We start from the raw sequence: 21,514 nt of genomic DNA on the forward strand, positions 1-21,514 counted from the left end.
TATATTTCTATGCGCTAGTGCACTTTTAGCGCAGTATATTTCAGTGTGTTACTGCAAGTTTAACACAGTATATTTCAGTGTGTTACGTGCCATTTAACACAGTATATTTCTGTGCGTTGGTGCACGTTTAACACAGTCTGCTTCAGTGCACTACTGCAAGTTTAACAGTGTATATTTAAGTGCGTTACCTGCCTTTTAACGCAGTATATTTCAGTCCATTACTGCAAGTTTAATGCCATATATTTCAGTGCATTACGTGCCATTTATCACAGTATAGTTCATATCAAACAGTTTATCAAACACTTTTTACAACTCTGGTAGGTTGCAGTGTTGTGGAAAACAACGTTTTGAGGCTTATGTTAGTCAAGAGAGGAGAGATGGAGAAGGCGTCCACCTAAGTGATGCATTTCACAATTTTTTTTATTTCTCACAGACCAAGGCTATCAGCTTCCACATCTCATTGGCAGCATCTGCATCACATGGTGGATGTTTATCTAAGGGCAAAAACAGAGATGGAGAGCTTTCCAGTTGGTGATCCACTGACTTACTAGGTCATGAGAATAGACCACTGGCCAGAACTTGCCCAGTATGCAATTGAACTGCTGGGCTGGCCTGTATCTAGCGTGTTTTCTGAATGGGCATTCAGTGCTGCTGGAGTTTTTGTTACTGATAATAGAACATGTCTGTCCACAGACTCTGTGGACTGTCTGACATTTATCAGACTGAATCAGTCCTGCATTATCTGCAGCTATGAAGTATCTGTTGCTGATGTTGCTGATTAAGTGTTTTTGGGATGTGGAATATCTGCAAGACTTTTAGGCTGCCTAGCGTTGTGGGTGTTGATTTCATATGGAAAAAAAATTTGGTGTAGGTTTCATGGGCACTATTGAAACCCAAAGTCCAATATTTTCGCACTTGTCTGACAGGTGCATATGATTGCAATTTTTGACAGCAAGACAAATTCTTGCTTTCATCAAGAGTACCTCAATAGGGTTACAGTGTGAAGGCACCACCGGCACCCAAAGACCAATGTTTCCCAGGACAGATCAGGACATCCTTCTATCTCCTATTCAACACATGCACAAATAAAGCCTTAAAATAAAGGTGGGAATTTATTTATAGACTGTAATGTGGTGTCTTCTGTTTTTCCTATCTTTGTCTATCTCATGACGTCTTCCTCCATGTAAAATCATGCAGTTTCAGGTTTCCTGCAACCACTTTCCAACATATGTATATAAGGGCTCCTGCGCTATATGTAAAAAAGGTTAAACAAGTCTATTCTAGTAGGTGCAGCAAACACTTTATGAGTTGACTCTCATTAATGTACAAACTAAAAGAAAAGAGGGGGTGTGTTGTGCTTCCTATATTAAAGACCAATATTGGGCTATCTCAAACAAATATTTTAATACTAACATGGAAACAGCAAAAAGTGCAATCGTGCTAAAGCAAACAAAAAACTAGTGGATAAAAGTGCATCTGTGCTTAGTATATATAAAATGTGTACATAACATTAGATATATGAAAGTATTACGTAAATCATATAAGTGGCACCGGCAATGGTGCTGTGATAAAAAACTACAAGTGCATATATCCAAAGATCAATGTAAGTGAAATACACGCAGCAAACCAATAAATAAAAACAGCAGCAGCAAAAAATAAAAGTAGAAAAAATAGCAGCAAAAATGATTAAATCTGATCAAAGTGACCCATACATATTCCAATCGTGAAACATGTGGTGAAATAACACCATCAAATAATGAAGTGCAAAATGTGCCAAGCCAACTCTCTTCCGTACAGGTGATTTTCTGTGTAAATGCTGATCACACTAGGTAATTACCTTACTGCTGTAAGGTATACAGCGAAGAAATAACCTTTTACAAGGAACACCAGGAGATGGATGGAGAGGGGACTTCACATTTCTCTATCGTCACCATATATCATCCGATTCCTCCGTGAGTACTAGCACATGTATACTCAAGGGATAGACAAAGGGGAATCCACCATAGTGTAGTATGTTAAAAAATTTTCAGCTTTATTAGACAGAAAATAAAACTACTCACAAGGTTGATAAATGGCAGAGCGCACAGCAAACAACAGACCAGCGAACGATTCGTTCGCGTGTAAACGTCACTTCCGGTCTCCTACGCGTTACGTCATGAATTGACTTCAACTGGGATGTTTCCATAGCGGCCGGAAGTCGCTTTTGAGAGTACTGGGCGGGAGCGTACCGCCCTACATTTTGCATATACTTAAAACGTGTTTTAGGGGGATGAACGGACCGAAGGGATATTGGGCGGGCATGTTCCCGCCCTTTATTTACATATTCAGTCACAAACAGAGTTCCCCGCGGAATAGATGAGCAAAGAAAGGGGAATACAAAACGAGCACCAAGGGCTCAAAGTCCACAATTATATAAGTTTAGACAAAGGAGATTTTTATTAAACGGTCACACCGCTTGCTATGCTCGAACGACAAATAATGCTGATCACTATGGCTTATAATACAACGAAAACCACCAGCGGCCATTTTCTCGGAGCCTATAAATATATCTCTATATTGTTAAGGGAGCTGTAAAGGTGGGTCCTTGCTCTGTTAGGTGCTCGATTTCCCTCTTCCTATCTCGCCTAGGCCGTGGTCTGGATAAACTTGGGAGTCCCATTCACCGGTGAGATAATCAAGGCACATACACGAGATATACGTGAATAATGATTACGATTTAATGTTTTGAATACAACAGGTTATATGCTGAAACAGTTGGGGTGGCGCCCTGTGGAGTAGCCAATCAGGGATCCGCTCGTAGCTATACACCAAACTTTTCCTAATAACAGGTTTATTGACAGAACAAGCAAAATTAAACAAAAATCATGTCTTCATGGCAAAGCACGTCATTAACCTTCACGAGATAAGAATGAGACTAAAATATTCATCAACATTGTGCTAGTAGCTGCGTCTGTGACCCAGACATTATATGCCACAGACGCAGTTAAGATAATATAAGATAATTTCATATCTTGGCTTTCTCTGTACAAACTCTCGCGGCCAAGGGCATTCTAAGAAAACAGCATATTTTCCAAATAGCAAGTATCTATATCTTAGCAGTTAGAATTCTAGCTTGGTCATACAAAGTTTAAAATGGAATACAGTATAACAAAATGGAATACAGTATGAAAGAATGGAGACTCGATAATCCTTATAATCCCTCCTGTGATCATAACTTTGGCACGAAGTTATGATCATCCTTTATACCAGACATCCTTAGAGAAAGCCATAAGTGCTTTCTCTTGGTCATTGGGCTTGGTTGCTATTGTTAGATGGGAAACCTTGGAGGCTGCTATGCAGCAGCACTTGGCGATCACATAGAACATTACTATCAACAACACTATCATTACTAATACGAGAAATATTTTCTTAAAAAAATCCCAGTATGCCCCCCCAAATATCTCCAAACCACCCTCCTGTACCCGAGAAAAGGTTCCAATCATCTCCCAAGTTTTTTGCTTCCTGTAGGAGGGTCTGTCTTTGGGCTGAATGACTCATGTCATCATGACTATGGAAAAAAAACACAAAAGTCAATACTATCGACCAGAGCAAAATGGTGTGTAGTACATACTGATCTCCTAAGCCCCTGTCTCTTTCTTCTTGCAAAGACTTCAGTCCGAGCTGGTGGGAGGAGGAGGAAAATCCAGGGAGAGTCTGCCGAACTGTTCCTGGAGGGCCTGTAGGTTCGTCTCTGGGGTCCCTTTGGTGGTGGCGTCCTCCTGTTGGTCTTGGGCAAGTGTCCTCTGGGGGTGTTCTGGAGTCGGTGGAGGTTCGGGGCACTTTTTTAGTCTGCTGGCATGGATCCACTGAGGGGTGTAGTCTGTGAGGACAGCAGTCCTGGAGACCTTCTCCACGTTCCATGGACCGGAGTAGATGGGCCCCACGTGCTTCCGTTGGGCAAGCTGCTTGATCAACACTTTATCCCCCGGGATGAAGGGGTGAGTAGGTTCTGTTGGAAGAGGAGAAAATGTGACAGCAACTTGTTCATTATGTTCTTCTATTGTACTTACCAGATGTTTCACGTACTCTTCCTGTGAAGAATATAGGTTAATGTCAGTTTGTGCATCTAATGCTTTTAGTTGGGTTTGTGCTGGGACACCCATTAGGATTTCGAATGGTGACAAACGTGTCCTAGAGTGGGGGGTGGTTCTGATTTGGAACAATATTTCTGGAAGGAAATCTATCCAGTTTTTTAACGTTCCTCCTGTGGCCTTTTTTAGTTTGTCCTTTATATTCCTGTTCATTCTTTCTACCACTCCTGCACTTTGGGGATGATAGGGAATGTGAAGTTTCCACTGTATTCCCAGGCACCTTGCCAATTCTCGTGTCATATCTGAAGTAAAAGCCGGGCCCTGGTCTGACCAAATGGTGGCTGGTATGCCAAACCTACATACCCAATGATTAAGGAGAGCCCTTGCCGCTATTTTAGCTGTTTCCCCAGTGCAGGGGACCGCCTCCACCCATCCTGACCATTTGTCAACGATAACGCACAGGCATTTGATACTTCCCTTTTGTTTGGGCATCTGGGTGAAGTCTATTTGTAGGTCCTGTAGTGGGCCTAGGGGTGGGGGCAACTGGCCGTGTATACCATGTCGCTTACCCTGCGTGTTGTTTTGAGCGCATGTGAGGCATGACTTTGTTAGGGTCTTTGCATGGTTCTTTAGATTAACTGTGCAGAAGGTTTTTTCATACAACTGTTGCAAGGGTTGGGACCCTATATGTCCGGGACCGTGCAGGTAGGAAAGGATGAGGGCCGAGCTGGCTTTGGGGATCCCAATAACCCCTCCATTTGTCCAAAGGCCTCTTTGGTCTTTGGACAATCCTTGCTGGACCCAGAAAAGGACATCAGCGTCTGTGGCCATGGATTGGATTTGGGCTGCAACTGAGGGGGAAATCTGGCGCTGAAAAATCTTGTTGGAAAAATATCGTGGTAGGGGCGGGTGGATGTGTGGAGGAATTTGCCGCCGCTCGAGCGCATCTATCCGCAAGGGCGTTGCCTCGGGCAATGTAGCTACCAGTGGTGGTGTGAGCCTTGACTTTAATAATCGCCAAATGTTTGGGCAGTAGTATAGCCTGGAGAAGGGCCAGGATATGCTCCTTGTTGGCTATAATTTTGTTGTCAGCCGTTCTAAACCCCCTGTTAGCCCAGATCACCCCGAAATCGTGAACCACGCCGAAGGCGTATCGACTATCAGTGTAAATATTGACATCCCTATTTGTGAACAGGATGCATGCTCTGGTGAGGGCTACCAGTCCCGCGACCTGTGCTGAGGAAGGCGGAAGTGGCTTAGCCTCCAGAACCAGATCTGGGAGTTGTACTACGTTGATGTTGTGGAGTTGAAGAAAAGGTGTTAGGGTAACGCATTCTTCCCTTTCCCTTCCCCCAAGGTCCCGTTTGGCCCCTACGGTAGGGACAATTGGACTTCCAATGTCCTATTTGACCACAGTTGAAACAACCCTGGTCTAGTAGTTGGCGGGCATATTCTGGTCTTCGAGTGGGGGCATATGGTTGGAGTGCCATTAAAGGGGTTGGGGGTTCAAATGTGTTATAAAATAACCCCCCCTTTTGTTCAAAAACCCCGGAAGTTTCCCTGGAGCGGGTGTCTGACATGAAATCTTCCGGGGGTTGGGTAGCCCATTTGGGGTTAATTAATTTTAGCAGCTGTACTACCTTTGGCTCCCCTCCGGCCATTACAGTAGTGGTAAAAAGGGACCCATCCGCCCCATCTACCGCTTTCCAGAGGTTGTATACTCGGGTGCAAAAATCATAGAATTTTTCCTTTGGGGCTTGTTTTGTTTGGACCAGATCTTGTAGTGCTGTGACCCCTTTGTAAAGGGTGCTCCAATGTTGTCCTAGGGTTTCCCAGAAAACTGGCCAGCCCCCTTTTCCCAGGACATGGGCATTAAACAGGTCTTTTACCTTTGGGGGGTCGGGGCAGTCGGGGTCTAGAATATGTATTATACTCTCGAGATCAATCGGGTCCAGATTTGACCCGGCGCACTGGCACAACAGGAAAGTGGCAGCTTCCCTAGGATGTTTTCTGGGGGGTGGACAGAGTTCTTTGAGTTTTGTCAGTGTGCCTAGGGGCAGGGGTAGGTGAATTTCTGTGTTACCCATGGTCATAAGGGGGGCCTTAATATCAGGGGTGTCCTCATCATCCTCGTCAGTAACTACGGGGGTGGCCATAGGTGAGATAATGGGTCCTGGTGCTGGTATGGGTACGGGTAGTGGTTTCTCTGTAGCCAACTTGATTTTGACCTTACTCCTGGTGACCACCCCCATCTTAGAGAGTTTTTCCATGGCCCGATTGTCTCCGGGACTCAGGACTACAGCCTCTCCCTCAGTGTGATCACTGCTTTGGGAGGTTCCCGGGCTCCGGTCCGGGTCTCCCTCTGTTTCTCGTTTTGCTTGTGCTAGGGAGGCTCAGGCTTCCCTCAAAATGTTATGTCCCTGTTCTATTTTAGCTCTGGCTGCCTCTACTTCAAGGGCAAACCGTTCCTTCTCTTCCCTAAAATCTTTTTGCTCAGGGGTCTCTCTCGCCCTCCCATCGGCTTCTACTCGGTCCTGGTACTCCTGGCCCTCCCTGTCCCTTTTGGCTTGGGATTCCCTGTCCCATTGTTGTCTTTGGTGCGGGGTAGAGGCGTTGTACAGTGCAGCGGATATGGCACCTTTCCCTAACCTGACTCCAAAATGGTTCTACATAGGGACCGGGCACTATAGTCTGCACATACTGATAGGGAGTAGGTTGTTCATGAGGGGTCCCGTCTTTGCCTACAGTATTCCCCATTATGGGGGGGTGTTATGAGATGCTTGGTAAGGGGGCAGAGGTGATAGCAGCCAGTGGCACGAATCACCTGTTGTTGAACTTCTTCCAGGGAAGATTCAGCAAGGAGGTGGGATTCACTGACTGGGCTATGCAGGTTTATTCTGACTAGCGGGACAACGGGAGAAGTTTCGTCCTGGGGGTACACACCTAGTCTAGTGGAATATCCCCCTGGGCGAGTGGCTATCAATATCAGGATATCAATTTGTTTAAGAAACAATAAACCAACAGTACAGTGAGGGCAAGGGTTAACAATTTCACAGCAATCTGGATCACAAGGTAAAGACATTGAAAGAACAGCAAAATACAAAAAAACTATTGAAAAGGCAAGTTTGAAATACTTACGTAACCTGGAAAGAAAAATATGAACAACTAAATCACATACAATCGTTTTACATGACTAGATAAAATGTGCACTGTGTTTGATTTTAGCAAATTACCCTTTGGGCGTCCCTTGAACATCCGACCTTATTTGGGGAGGGCGCAATCTATTGCTTCCCTTCCCTGTAATGTTCCTCTTTAATCTATTTTACTTAATAGTTTTAAGTCAGGCCAACCTAGCCGGACTCTCTTTTAATCTATTTAGTTTTAAGTCAGGCCAACCTAGCCGGACTCTCTTTTAATCTATTTAGTTTTAAGTCAGGCCAACCTAGCCAGACTCTCTTTTAATCTATTTAGTTTTAAGTCAGGCCAACCTAGCCGGACTCTCTTTTTTAGGTACGAGCCCTCTACTTCTCCCGATGGGCCAGCCTAGCCCACCGCGGAGGCACAGCAGCAATACACAATACAGGTCCCGCACGTGGCGATCACCGCGGCAGTATGAGTGACACCAAAAGATCCTCACCAATAAGGTAAATAAATCAGTAGTCACTCACCTGCCGATCGATGACCCCACTTCTGGTACCAGCTGTAAAGGTGGGTCCTTGCTCTGTTAGGTGCTCGATTTCCTTCTTCCTATCTCGCCTAGGTCTGGATAAACTTGGGAGTCCCATTCACCGGTGAGATAATCAAGGCACATACACGAGATGTACGTGAATAATGATTACGATTTAATGTTTTGAATACAACAGGTTATATGCTGAAACAGTTGGGGTGGCGCCCTGTGGAGTAGCCAATCAGGGATCCGCTCGTAGCTATACACCAAACTTTTCCTAATAACAGGTTTATTGACAGAACAAGCAAAATTAAACAAAAATCATGTCTTCATGGCAAAGCACGTCATTAACCTTCACGAGATAAGAATGAGACTAAAATATTCATCAACATTGTGCTAGTAGCTGCGTCTGTGACCCAGACGTTATATGCAACAGACGCAGTTAAGATAATATAAGATAATTTCATATCTTGGCTTTCTCTGTACAAACTCTCGCGGCCAAGGGCTTTCTAAGAAAACAGCATATTTTCCAAATAGCAAGCATCTATATCTTAGCAGTTAGAATTCTAGCTTGGTCATACAAAGTTTAAAATGGAATACAGTATAACAAAATGGAATACAGTATGAAAGAATGGAGACTCGATAATCCTTATAGGAGCCATTGTTTTGGTGGTAAACGTCTATAGACGTAATTAGACATGAAGTCATAAAAGTAATGGAGGCGGCCATTACTTCGGTGGAAAACATTCAATCTCGTATTTAGGCATAGGGTCAGCCTGTTACTATTTGATCAATCCCAAAAATGATAATCCAAAAAATAATTATAGTAATTCAAATGCAAACATAAAGTTATATACACTAAGGCCGCGTACACACGGGCGGATTGTCCGCCCAACTTAGTCCGCTGAAACAAAGTTCAGCGGACAATCCGCTCGTGTGTGGGCTTCAGTGGACTGTTTGAGCGGACTGTCTGCCGAAAAAAGTCTTACAGAATTTCCGTAATTTTGTCCGTCCAAACTTGGTTTCAGCGGACAGTCCGCTCGTGAGTAGGCATGTTGGACGGACTAAGTATGGCGCATGCTCTTAAAGAATTTACACGGCCGAAACTTGCATTGCAGTGTATTGGACTTCTAATTTCGAGTCCCGTCGTACGTGCTGTGCACGTCATCGCGCAAGTTTTCAGCGGACTGTTCGTTCGTCGTGTGTGGTCAAGTCCGTTCATTAAAAAGTACGGCGGACAGTCTGTCAGACTGTCTGCCGTACTTAGTTGGGCGGACAATCCGCCCGTGTGTACGCGGCCTAAGTTAGAGCTGATGTGCACAATACATATATATATATCAAATCAATGAAATGAGAAAAAAAGAGACCTCTACAAGAGATTTGTATATCAAAAAATTGTATATCAAAAAATTAATATAAAATATGCATGTATATATGTGTATATATGTGAGGAAGACAATTGCTTTTAAGATATTTCTCTCAGCCCAAACACAACAATATTAAAATATTTAGGAGGTCCACCATACCATCATAAAATATCGAATATATAAAAAAATATAAAATCTGTAGAAATGCTTCCACTAAAAAACTGTCCAACTATTCAAAGTTATAGACGGATCGCGGAAGTGACGTGTACATTACAGCTTATAAAATATACGTCTAAAATATGGTAATAAAATGAATATACATATATATGTAAAAAATGGTAATACAATATAGCATATAAAAAACTAGTAGTAAAATATGGCCAAGAAAGGATAGACAAAAAGAGATTTATGTGTACCATAATTGTAATACATAATGGGGGAGAGATATAGATTGACAAGGAAGGGGATATCAGGGGGGCACTAAAAGTTACTAATAAAACAATTCAAATCAAATTCAACATTCAATCCTCTGGGGGAAAAGGTATCAAGGGCAAATATCCATTTTGATTCTATCTGGCTCAAAGTCCTAACTTTATGTCCCCCTCTCCAGTGTTTGACGTAGGGAACAATACCCCAGAACTTCAAGTCCCTGGGATCTTTTTTATGATGGATAGCGAAATGCTTAGACACACTATGTTTAGGATGTTTTGTATATGTTTCTTGATCCTGATCCTCAGAGGCCTCTTGTGCGGCCTACATACTGAAGTCTGCAGCTACATTCTAAGACATATACAGCACCCTCTGTATTACAACAGATGAAATCCTCAATTTTATGTGTATTGCCTGTACTTGTAGATGAAAAATTAAAAACTTTGTTAGGTTTGCTCGCTCTTGTGCATGCAAAACACCTCTTGCAAGGATAGAACCCTTTCCCTGTAAAGAACGTAAAGTTCTTTTTGGGTGGATCTGGGATATTTTTTACTATCATGTCTCTTGGTGTTGGAGGATCACTCACTCAATGTAACAACGTTAAGCCAGGCAATCAATTTTACCAAAATCACTTGGCTTTTTCCTAGTGTTTAGGTATAAAGTATAAAGTCTCCATCCCCCCTCAGCTGTTACCTATTGTATCTATTGACCTTCCCTCTTAGATTGTACGATCTAATGAGCAGGGCCCTCTGATTGCTCCTGTATTCAATATTATTGTAATTGTACTGTCTGCCCTCATGTTGTAAAGTGCTGTGTAATTGTTGGCACTATATAAACCCAGTATAATATTATTATTATTATTATTAAAAAAGTAATATTTCCTTAAAGCTCAGTTTAAGTTTGTCATGATATTACCTAGATATACAGTATATAATGTGAAATGGAAAATAAATACCTATTGCTATTGCTGTTATTCATCCCTAATACAAGTCTAGGATCCTCCCCTAGGCTGTATGTTACATGCAAATGTGTGCGGACTAAACCCCTGTTTTTAACGTACTGTTGGACAGGTTAATTTGGTTGTCTGTGAGCTGGTGGTAAGTAGGCTTGGGTTTTTCCTGGGCATTCCCCAGGCCTTGTTATTATGTTACAGAGAAGGACCATTGCCCTCTGTATAGAAGTGGTGGTCTCTCTGTGTTGATCTGACATTTCCCCATGTCAGAGATGGATCAATCTCTTCAGCAGGGGACATGACCTTTGCTGAATGAAGAGGTTATTAGTGGAACTACTGCATTGACTTCTGCTTACATGCATGCAGAAAAATGCTATATAACTTTTATTTCAATACCTTTGCTAAAACATTACAAAATGTTGCAATATCCTATGTGACTGATACCGCCATTACCCATGTGGCTGCTTTGATTTATTTATATTATTTTCTTTATTTTCTCACATTTATAACCCCTGATGAAGCCTTAAGGTGTTACTAAACCCAGTAATATAAAAATAGTTCATCTGCCCCCCCCCCCCACCCCCCCACAGTGCTCAAAGCTTATAAATCTTCTTTTTGCATTAAAATACTTCCACTATATACCTTTTTGGAGGTTCTGTATACCACGGTTACATGATAAACTGCAGAGTTTCTCCAGTGCTGAGAGATCAGGAAGGAGGAGATTTCCACTGCAGCCTGTATACGTGCCCACATGTGTGATGTTAATATCATGTGACCTGGCTAGCTCTGAGAACAAGTAAATGTTTTCTCCAGCATAAAAGATACAACTGAGCATGTGCAGGTCGGCTACTCTGTCTGTGTTAGCTGGCCTTCCCCAGATAGACAATGCAGGAGGGGGGGGATCAATGCATACAGGATAAAACAACCTTTTACACAATGCAGATGATTAACCCCTTAAGTTCCACAGTAAGTATAACAAGCATGCTATGCAGCAAATACAGACTAATTTTACTATTGTGGATTTAGTAACACTTTAAATTAAAGCGGAGGTCCACCCTAAAGTGGAGCTTCCGCTCATTGGAACCCTCTCCCCCTCCGGCGCCACAATTGGCACCTTTCAGGGGGGAGGGGGGTTCAGGTATCTGCACCCACTTCCGGCATAGATATCTGCAGAAGGTACACCCCTTTCCGCAGAATCTATGCCCCTTTCCGAAGGTCCCCCGCTGTCTGCTGGGAAACACACGGATCCCAGAGACAGTGGGGACCATCCTTATTGCGCAGCGCGACTTGCGCATGCGCAGTAAGGAACCGGGAAATTAAGCCGCAAGGCTCTACTTCCTGATTCCCATACCCAAGATGGCGGCGGCAGCACCCAAGAGATGATCAAGAGATCGGCTTCGGGTGCCGACATCGTGGGCGCACTGGGCGGGTAAATGTCATTATTTTAAAAGTCAGCAGCTGCAGTATTTGTAGCTGCTGGCTTTTAAAAAAAAAACGGCGGACTCCCGCTTTAAGGTAAAACGTGTTGGATTTAGGGTTATTTTGGGGATTTTTATTTTTTATTTTTTTTTAGCACATATTATTTGGGGTGAGCAAACATGGACAATATAGTATCCATAGCATCAGAGGGAGTTCAGATTTTAGAGAGTCTGTATTGCAACATTTTTAACATTTTAGCAATTGTATTGACATAAAAAAGTTACATTTTAGGCCCTTTCACACAATAAGCCCGCTCGGATCCATCTGACTCCTATGGGCAGGCGGATGTCAGCAGAGATGCGTCCGCTGCCATCCATCTGCCATCCGATCAGTGTAAAACAGATGTATGGCAATACGTTCAGCCATCCATCTGGCGGATCGGATGAGATCTGATGAAAATGGACACGCTGTCTGTTTTTGTCCGATCTCCCCATAGAAATCAGCTGGGCTCGGATAGGCCCCTCCCCGCTCAGTAAGCAGAGACGGACTTGTCATCCGCCGGTGGAGATCAGCGGATCGATCTTCCTCTGAGCTGGCGGACTCCGCTGAGTGGATCCGTCCCCGTGTGAAAAGGGGCCTTAGGCATTAGTGGGTGAGGTGTGGGATGATTTGAGTGCATTACCATTTACTGTTTGTACTGATTAGTTCCCACATTGTGGCCCTTTGACAGTAATATCTTATGAATCAGGCTTTTGTATTAGTTAAAGTGGCTGTAAACCCTTACAACACACTTTGACCTACAGGTAAGCCTAGATTAAGGCTTACCTGTAGGTCCAAGAAATATCTCCTAAACCTGCACGGTTTAGGAGATATTTGCCGAAAGACAGGCACCGCTGTCTAAGGCGCATGCACCATAGACAGAGGTGCGCACTGAGCGCGCCGCTGACAACGGCGATATGCCGTGCGTGGCGGCTCCCGTGTGCATGTGCAGGAGTGACGTCATCGCGGCTCTGCCGAATGACAGCGGCGGAGTGGCGAGACCCACAGAGAAGATGGATGCGCCAGACTACAGGGGACAGCAGTGACTTCGCTGGCTCCTGTGTCAGGTAAGTGACACATAATGGACTACTATGCGATGCGATGCAATGCATAGTAGTCCATTATGCTTTACCTTTGCAGGAAATGAAAGAGGAAGTAAACCCATCAGGGTTTAATCCTCTCTAAAGTATATGTACATACATGCAGAGCAAAAACTCTACCAATTTGTATTGACACCTTGTAAATGTAAAATGTGTAAATGTAAAGTTTTTGTTTACTTAAAGTCACAAAATTACAAATTTTATACCAAAATCATAGCCTGTTGTGGCCCTCAAAGGATGGAGTTTGACATCCCTGTATGTAGAGCAATGACATTTATATGAGTTTTAATGATTTCAATAATAAAGACAGTTACTCTTGTCTACAACTTTTGTATTTTTTTTAGGCAATCAAAGCCTACAAGTTGAAAGATCAAAAGTCAAAAACACAATTTGTGTCTTCTCCATCTCAGAAGAGGGTCGGATTGAATGGTTGAGGAGATTGCTGTCATCGGACATATTTGGAAACCAACATGTCACCTTCCATAGTTTCTCTCTAGATGATAACGAGGGGCTCAGGGCTGTGGAATTTCAGTGTAAAGTTGCCGTCTTATATCACACTATGCAGAGTGGAGAGTTTCCTACCACCCCTCGTGGAGAATTTCTGTATCACAAAGTGTTACCTCAGATGTCAGAAAAACTTGGTAAGGTTTCTGCTCAGCTTAAAACTTTTTTTTGCCACATTTTATCATTTCAATATGTATCAGTAGTAATATGCCATAGAAGAAATGCATTCATTGTCATCTACAGTGGTGTGAAAAAGTGTTTGCCCCCTTCCTCATTTCCTGTTCCTTTGCATGTTTGTCACACTTAAGTGTTTCGGAACATCAAACCAATTTAAACAATAGTCAAGGACAACACAAGTAAACACAAAATGCAATTTGTAAATGAAGGTGTTTATTATTAAAGGTGAAAAAAAATCCAAACCATCATGGCCCTGTGTGAAAAAGTGATTGCCCCCCTTGTTAAAACATACTATAACTGTGGTTGTCCACCCCTGAGTTCAATTTCTCTAGCCACACCCAGGCCTGATTATTGCCACACCTGTTCACAATCACGGCATCACTTAAATAGGAGCTGCTTGACACAGTAAGGTCCACCAGAAGATCCTTAAAAGCTACACATCATGCCGAGACCCAAAGAAATTCAGGAACAATTGAGAAAGAAAGTAATTGAGATCTATCAGTCTGGAAAGGGTTATAAAGCCATTTCCAAAGCTTTGGGAATCCAGCGAACCACAGTGAGAGCCATTATCCACAAATGGCGAAGACATGGAACAGTGGTGAACCTTCCCAGGAGTGGCCGGCCGCCCAAAATTACCCCAAGAGCGCAGCGACGACTCATCCAAGAGGTCACAAAAGACCCCACAACAACGTCCAAGGAACTGCAGGCCTCACTTGCCTCATTTAAGGTCAGCGTTCATGCCTCCACCATCAGGAAAAGACTGGGCAAAAATGGCCTGCATGGCAGAGTTCCAAGGAGAAAACCACTGCTGAGAAAAAAGAACATCAAAGCTCGTCTCAATTTCTCCACAACACATCTTGATGATCCCCAAGACTCTTGGGACAACATTCTGTGGACCGATGAGACAAAAGTGGAACTCTTTGGAAGGTGTGTGTCCAAGTATATCTGGCGTAGAAGGAACACTGCATTTCATAAAAAGAACATTATACCAACAGTAAAATATGGTGGTGGTAGTGTGATGGTCTGGGGCTGTTTTGCTGCTTCAGGACCTGGAAGACTTGCTGTGATAAAAGGAACTATGAATTCTGCTGTCTACCAAGAGATCCTGAAGGAGAATGTCCGACCATCTGTTCGTGTAGCCTCATTGCACGTTATCGCAAACGCTTGGTTGCAGTTGTTGCTGCTAAGGGTGGCCCAACCAGTTATTAGGTTTAGGGGGCAATCACTTTTTCACACAGGGCCATGATGGTTTGGATTTTTTTTCACCTTTAATAATAAACACCTTCATTTACAAATTGCATTTTGTGTTTACTTGTATTGTCCTTGACTATCGTTTAAATTGGTTTGATGTTCCGAAACACTTAAGTGTGACAAACATGCAAAGGAACAGGAAATGAGGAAGGGGGCAAACGCTTTTTCACACCACTGTAAATTCTTTCTGAAAATCAAAGAAAAATCTGCCCTGCTCCAAGTCCCATGCCTGTTTCTCAGGTTCCCCACCACTTGGGGTATTGGCTTATAGGGGCTCATCCCCCTCAGGCATGTATAGCAAAAGCAAAGATTAAAGCCACACTCCTCAAAGTCACACCATGAAGTGTAATCAGTATAGATGACTTCCAACACAGCCCCTGCCTCAAGTCACTCTCCTCTGAAGCATTTCACTTTAATCTGGCTATTTGTAGAGAACTAGCAGTCTAATACTAGCAGACCCAAAGCGAGCATCTAGATCAGGATTAGAGGTGATCTCAGGGGTTCTCTGAGCTAATCTATATCCAAACTTCCAAGTTGCATTTTGTTCACTTCAATCAGCTATGGGCCATGTCATTCTCTGCCTTGCAGCACACTTACACAAAGGTGTGGAGTGCTGGTGACCTTAGTGCTTTTATATGGACACATCACTATATTTCAGACATGTGCATTTAGTTTCGTTACGAATTGAAATTCAGACAAATTTTCATTATTCGGACATTCGGATGCATTCGAATTACCGAATTACAATGCTAACGAATTCAAACGAAATTCGAATTCAATTCAAATTTGAAAAATTACATTTTGTGACCCGAATTTGGGGCCACGTATCTCAGGGAGAACCTGCAGCTAGAAACCCCAAATTTGGTATGCAAACACAGTAGAACTAGCACTACAACCTCTCCAAATTTGGGGTTTCTAGCTCCAAGTAACCCCGAGTTACGGGGCCCCAAAGTCGGGTCGCAAAATGTCAAGCATTTTTCTGCAGCAGAGAATTACATTTTGTGACCCGAATTTTCAGCTTTCAGTACTCTCACACTTTGAATGACAATTACTCTTTCAAGCTACACTGTATCCAAACAAAATTTGTATCATTTTTTTCTTACAATTATAGCTTTCTTTTGATACTATTTAATCACCGCTGAGTTTTTTATTTTTTGCGATATAAGCGGAAAAAGAGCGAAAATTTTGAAAAAAAAACACTTTTTTTTCGTTTCTATTGTAAAATTTTGCAAATAAGTAATTTTTATTCATAAATTTGGGTCAAAATTTATACTGCTACATATCTTTGGTAAAAATAACCCAAATTAGTGGATATTATTTTGTCTGTGTGAAAGTTATAGAGTCTACAATTTAGGGTGCAAATCACTGAAAATTGATCACATCTGATCACACCTGATGTACTGAAGGCCTATCTCATTTCTTGAGACACTAACAATCAAGGAAAGTACAAATACCCCCCAAATGACCCCTTTTTGGAAAGTAGACAGTCCAATGTATTTAGTAAGAGGCATGGTGAGTTTTTTGAAGTTGTCATTTTTCCCACAATTCTTTGCAAAATTAAGACTTTTTTTTTTTTTTTTTACACAAACTTATTGTATTGACAGGTTATTTCTTGAACACAGCATGCGCATACTTGCAACAACACCCAAAAATACAATCTGCTACTCCTCCTGAGTATGGCAATACCACATGTGTGAGACTTTTACACAGCCTGGCCACACACAGAGGCCTAATATCCAAGTAGCACCTCCAGGCATTCTAGGAGTAAAATTACACATATAATTTCATGATGACCAAGCTCAGTTTTGAAGGCCCTGGAGCACCAGGACAATGGAAACGCCCACAAAATGACCCCAATTTGGAAAGCAAACACCCCAACGTATAATCTATGAGGCATAATGAGTCTTTTTAACGGTTCATTTTTTTCCAGAAGTTTTCAGAAAACGTGGGAAAAAAATGAAAATGCATTTTTTTTACACAAAGTTGTCCATTTATAAGATATTTCCAACACATAGCATGTACATAGCAAAAATGACACCCCAAAATACATTCTGCTACTCCTCCTGAGTATGGCGATACCACATGTGTGAGACTTTTACACAGCCTGGCCATATACAGAGGCCTAACATCCAAGTAGCACCTCCAGGCATTCTAGGAGCAAAATTACACATATAATTTCATGATGACCTAGCTCATTTTTGAAGGCCCTGGAGCACCAGGACAATGGAAACGCCCACAAAATGACCCCATTTTGGAAAGCAAACACCCCAACGTATAATCTATGAGGCATAATGAGTCTTTTTAACGGTTCATTTTTTTCCAGAAGTTTCAGAAAACGTGGGAAAAAAATGAAAATGCATTTTTTTTACACAAAGTTGTCCATTTATAAGATATTTCCAACACATAGCATTTACATAGCAAAAATGACACCCCAAAATACATTCTGTTACTCCTCCTGAGTATGGCGATACCACATGTGTGAGACTTTTACACAGCCTGGCCATATACAGAGGCCTAGCATCCAAGTAGCACCTCCAGGCATTCTAGGAGCAAAATTACACATATAATTTCATGATGACCTAGCTCATTTTTGAAGGCCCTGGAGCACCAGGACAATGAAAACGCCCACAAAATGACCCCATTTTGGAAAGCAAACACCCCAACGTATAATCTATGAGGCATAATGAGTCTTTTTAACGGTTCATTTTTTTCCAGAAGTTTTCAGAAAACGTGGGAAAAAAATGAAAATGCATTTTTTTTACACAAAGTTGTCCATTTATAAGATATTTCCAACACATAGCATGTACATAGCAAAAATGACACCCCAAAATACATTCTGCTACTCCTCCTGAGTATGGGGATACCACATGTGTGAGACTTTTATACAGCCTGGCCATATACAGAGGCCTAACATCCAAGTAGCACCTCCAGGCATTCTAGGAGCAAAATTACACATATAATTTCATGATGACCTAGCTCATTTTTGAAGGCCCTGGAGCACCAGGACAATGGAAACGCCCACAAAATGACCCCATTTTGGAAAGCAAACACCCCAACGTATAATCTATGAGGCATAATGAGTCTTTTTAACGGTTCATTTTTTTCCAGAAGTTTTCAGAAAACGTGGGAAAAAAAGGAAAATGCATTTTTTTTACACAAAGTTGTCCATTTATAAGATATTTCCAACGCATATAATGTACATAGCAAAAATGACACCCCAAAATACATTCTGCTACTCCTCCTGAGTATGGCGATACCACGTGTGTGAGACTTTTACACAGCCTGGCCACATACAGAGGCCTAACATCCAAATAGCACCTCCAGTCGTCCTAGGAGCATAAATTACACATATAATTTCCTGACTACCAATCAAATTTTTGAAGGCTCTTCATATTTCTAACACATAACCTGTACATACCAAATAACAAAAGATTACCTTGGGTTTTAGTAGTGTAGTGGTCCACAGAAGAGAGCATCGGTCCAGGCACCAGGCAGGGATGTGGTCAGCGACAGCAAAAGCAATCATCCAGGCAGCAGGCAGGAATACTGTCCATAGTTAGTTCAGGCAGAGATACTGTCAGCACAGCCAAAGCATTGGTCCAGGTAGCAGGCAGAGATGTCCAGGCAGAAATACTGTCTATTGTTAGTAGAGGCAGCAGGCCGAGATATTGTCAACACAGCCAAATTATTGGTCCAGGCAGCAGAAAGAAACACAGTCCATAAAGTCCTGGGTCATTACAGGCAGCAATATGGTCAGCACAGCCAAAGTTTTGGCCCAGGCAGCAGGAAGGGCCATCAAGCTTAGGGCCAGGGGGACAGGGGTAGGGGCTTCTCCCACCCAATTCTCTTTGAAGCCTCCGGGCAACCAGACCCTGTTCTAGGAGCACAGAAAACCAAAAACTGATTTTCTCTACTCAGAACGCTATTCTGAAGCCCCTCACATATGTGAGACCCCTGCATACTGACGTAGAAGGGCAAAAGATCAGTCCAAGTGGCAGGCAAAAACATGGTCGATTTAACAGGCCGAGGTCGGTGCACGTGGAAATCAGAAACGTGGTTAAAACTTCAGGCAAAGGCATGGTCGGTAAACAGGCCGAGGTCGGTGCACGTGGCAGTCAGAAGCATGGTTAAAACAGCAGGCAAAGGCATCGTTGGTAAACAGGCTGAGGTTGGTGCACGTGGAAGTCCAGAAACGTGGTTTCAAAACGACAGGCAAAGACATTGTCGGTAAACAGGCCAGGGTCAGTAAACATGGTGGCAGGAAAATGATGCACAGAGGTAATTGAAATGGGGAAATGGCAGTCTGTTACTAATAAGGGGAACTAATATCGGATGGATGTGTGATACTTTTTGAAACAATCACCGATACACAGGCCAGGTTGGGAGGGACAATCAGGACAATAATAACTTGTATCTCTTCTAACTCCTCTATTTGAGCATACACGACATCTCTTTTGGCGTCTTCTTCCAGGTTCTGTGGGGGGAATGCTATAGGGAAAATGTTGCTCATGTAGGCGACTCACACAGTCAGAGCGAATGCTTCCTGGGGTGGGTCCTTGCTGGTAAATAAGGGCAGTGATAATGTTTTCAATATATTTGAGGTAGCTGATGGGTTGGTTTTGGGGTGACTTTTGATAGCAGACAAATGAATTGAACATGGCCATATGAAACAGATGAAATGCGACTTTTTTATACCAATATCTGGACTTGCGGGTTGATAAATACGGTTGCAGCATCTGATCATTTAAATCCACCCCCCCCATATAAAGATTGTAGTCATTGACACATTCAGGCTTTACTATGGGACCACGTCTTCTCTGAATCTCCACCAAGGTGCCATTGTGAATGGTACTCATCATATGAACATCCTTCTTGTCCCGCCACTTCATGGCCAACACCTCCTCATTCCTCATGAATGCGGCTTCCCCCTTTTGTAGCCGTTTTGATAATAAATTTTGTGGGAAGCCCTTCCTATTTTTTCGGAAGGTACCGCAGGCCAGGGTTTTTTCATGATACAGGTGATGGAAAAGGGGCAAGCTGCTGTAGTAATTATCTACATATAAATGGTAACCTTTTTTGAACAGGGGGTATGCAAGGTCCCACACAATTTTACCACTGGTTCCTATATATGTGGGGCACTCAGGGGGCTGGAGCTGGGAGTCTTTTCCCTCATAAATACGAAATGTGTACACGTATCCAGTGGCTCGGTCACATAATTTATTCAATTTCACACCGTACCTGGCTCTCTTACTTGGGATATACTGCTTCATATGTAGCCGGCCAGTAAAGTGGATAAGGGATTCGTCTACACAAATATTTTGGTCGGGGATAAAGACTTCAGAAAATCGTTTGGTAAAAGAATTTATTAGGGGGCAAATCTTATATAATTTGTCGTGGTTGGGATGATCTTGGGGAGAGCACTGCGAATTGTCATTGAAATGTAGGAAGCGCATAATCTTCTCGTACCGTGACCTGGACATAACAGAAGAATATATGGGCATGTGGTGGATGGGGTGGGTGGACCAGTAGGCATGCAGTTCGTTTTTCTTTGTAAGCCCCATATTAAAAGTAAGGCCCAAAAACAATTTTAATTCGTCTAGTGTTAGACGTCGCCATTGGAACATACGGGCGTAGGATGTACCGCGGTTGGCAGCAATAAATTGCTCTGCATAGAGATTTGTTTGGTCAACCATGTACTGCAACAAATCTTCGGGGAAAAACAAATAGAAATAGTCCAAATGTGAAAAATTTGAAGTGTTGGGTTGCACACCTGGCTGTGCAGTGAAAGGCGGGATTGTAGCCGATCCTGAGTTGGCAGGCAACCATAAGGGGTTTGCCAGGGCATCGGGAAGGTAGGACTGGGCCTGGATTCTTTGGGATCGATGTGCAATTCCAGTACTTGTACTGGGTTCCTCTTCTTGGGGTCTGGCGCTGCTGGTGGTAGGCAGGTGTTCTGATCTTGGTCCTGATTGCCTTACTCTTGTAGGAGGGGCGGTTTCTTCCGCTGACTCGGACTCCGATCCACTATCCTCCACTGGTTCGTATTCCGAACCAGAATTGAATAATGAGAGCTCCCCGCTGCTCTCATCATCCGACATGGTGAGGATGTTATATGCCTCCTCAGCTGTGTAAACTCTTTGGGACATGGTGGTACTTTTGACGGGCTTCTGTGACAAAACTGGTGGTGGTACTGACAGCTCACTGATGGCGGGCCTGTGAGATGGTACTGACAGGTTACTGATGGCCTGTGTGATGGTACTTTATAGCGGGACTGTGAAGCGGTAGTGATGTCGGGCCTGTGTGAAAGATGGGCTGTCAGATCCAGATGGTTCTGATGGCGGTACTAATAGCGGCACTGATAGCGGCACTGATAGCGGTACTGTTAGTGGTACTGATGGTGGCCTGTATGACAGGTGGGCTGTCAGATGCAGATGGTACTGATGGTGGTACCGATGGCGGGCTTTGTGACAGATGGGCTGTCAGATTCAGATGATACTGATGCCGGTGCTAATGGCGGTGGCTGTGCTGATGGCGGTGAC

The 21,514-nt window shown here is 43.1% G+C and overlaps 1 protein-coding gene across 6 annotated transcripts in view; it reads left to right on the top strand.

Moving 5' to 3' along the window:
- LOC143923394 (uncharacterized) overlaps nt 1-21,514 on the top strand; it is a 372,703-nt gene that overhangs the window by 24,544 nt on the left and 326,645 nt on the right. For all 6 annotated transcript variants that reach the window (XM_077447049.1, XM_077447046.1, XM_077447047.1 and 3 more), the window contains one exon: nt 13,388-13,684. In XM_077447049.1, the coding sequence (XP_077303175.1) occupies nt 13,388-13,684 (297 nt within the window). The remainder of the gene's footprint in view (nt 1-13,387; nt 13,685-21,514) is intronic.

Source organism: Lithobates pipiens, unplaced genomic scaffold (assembly GCF_037356315.1).
Source record: "Lithobates pipiens isolate NorthernLeopardFrog02 unplaced genomic scaffold, aLitPip1_a1.2 Scaffold_22, whole genome shotgun sequence".
NCBI classification, from domain to species: domain Eukaryota; kingdom Metazoa; phylum Chordata; class Amphibia; order Anura; family Ranidae; genus Lithobates; species Lithobates pipiens.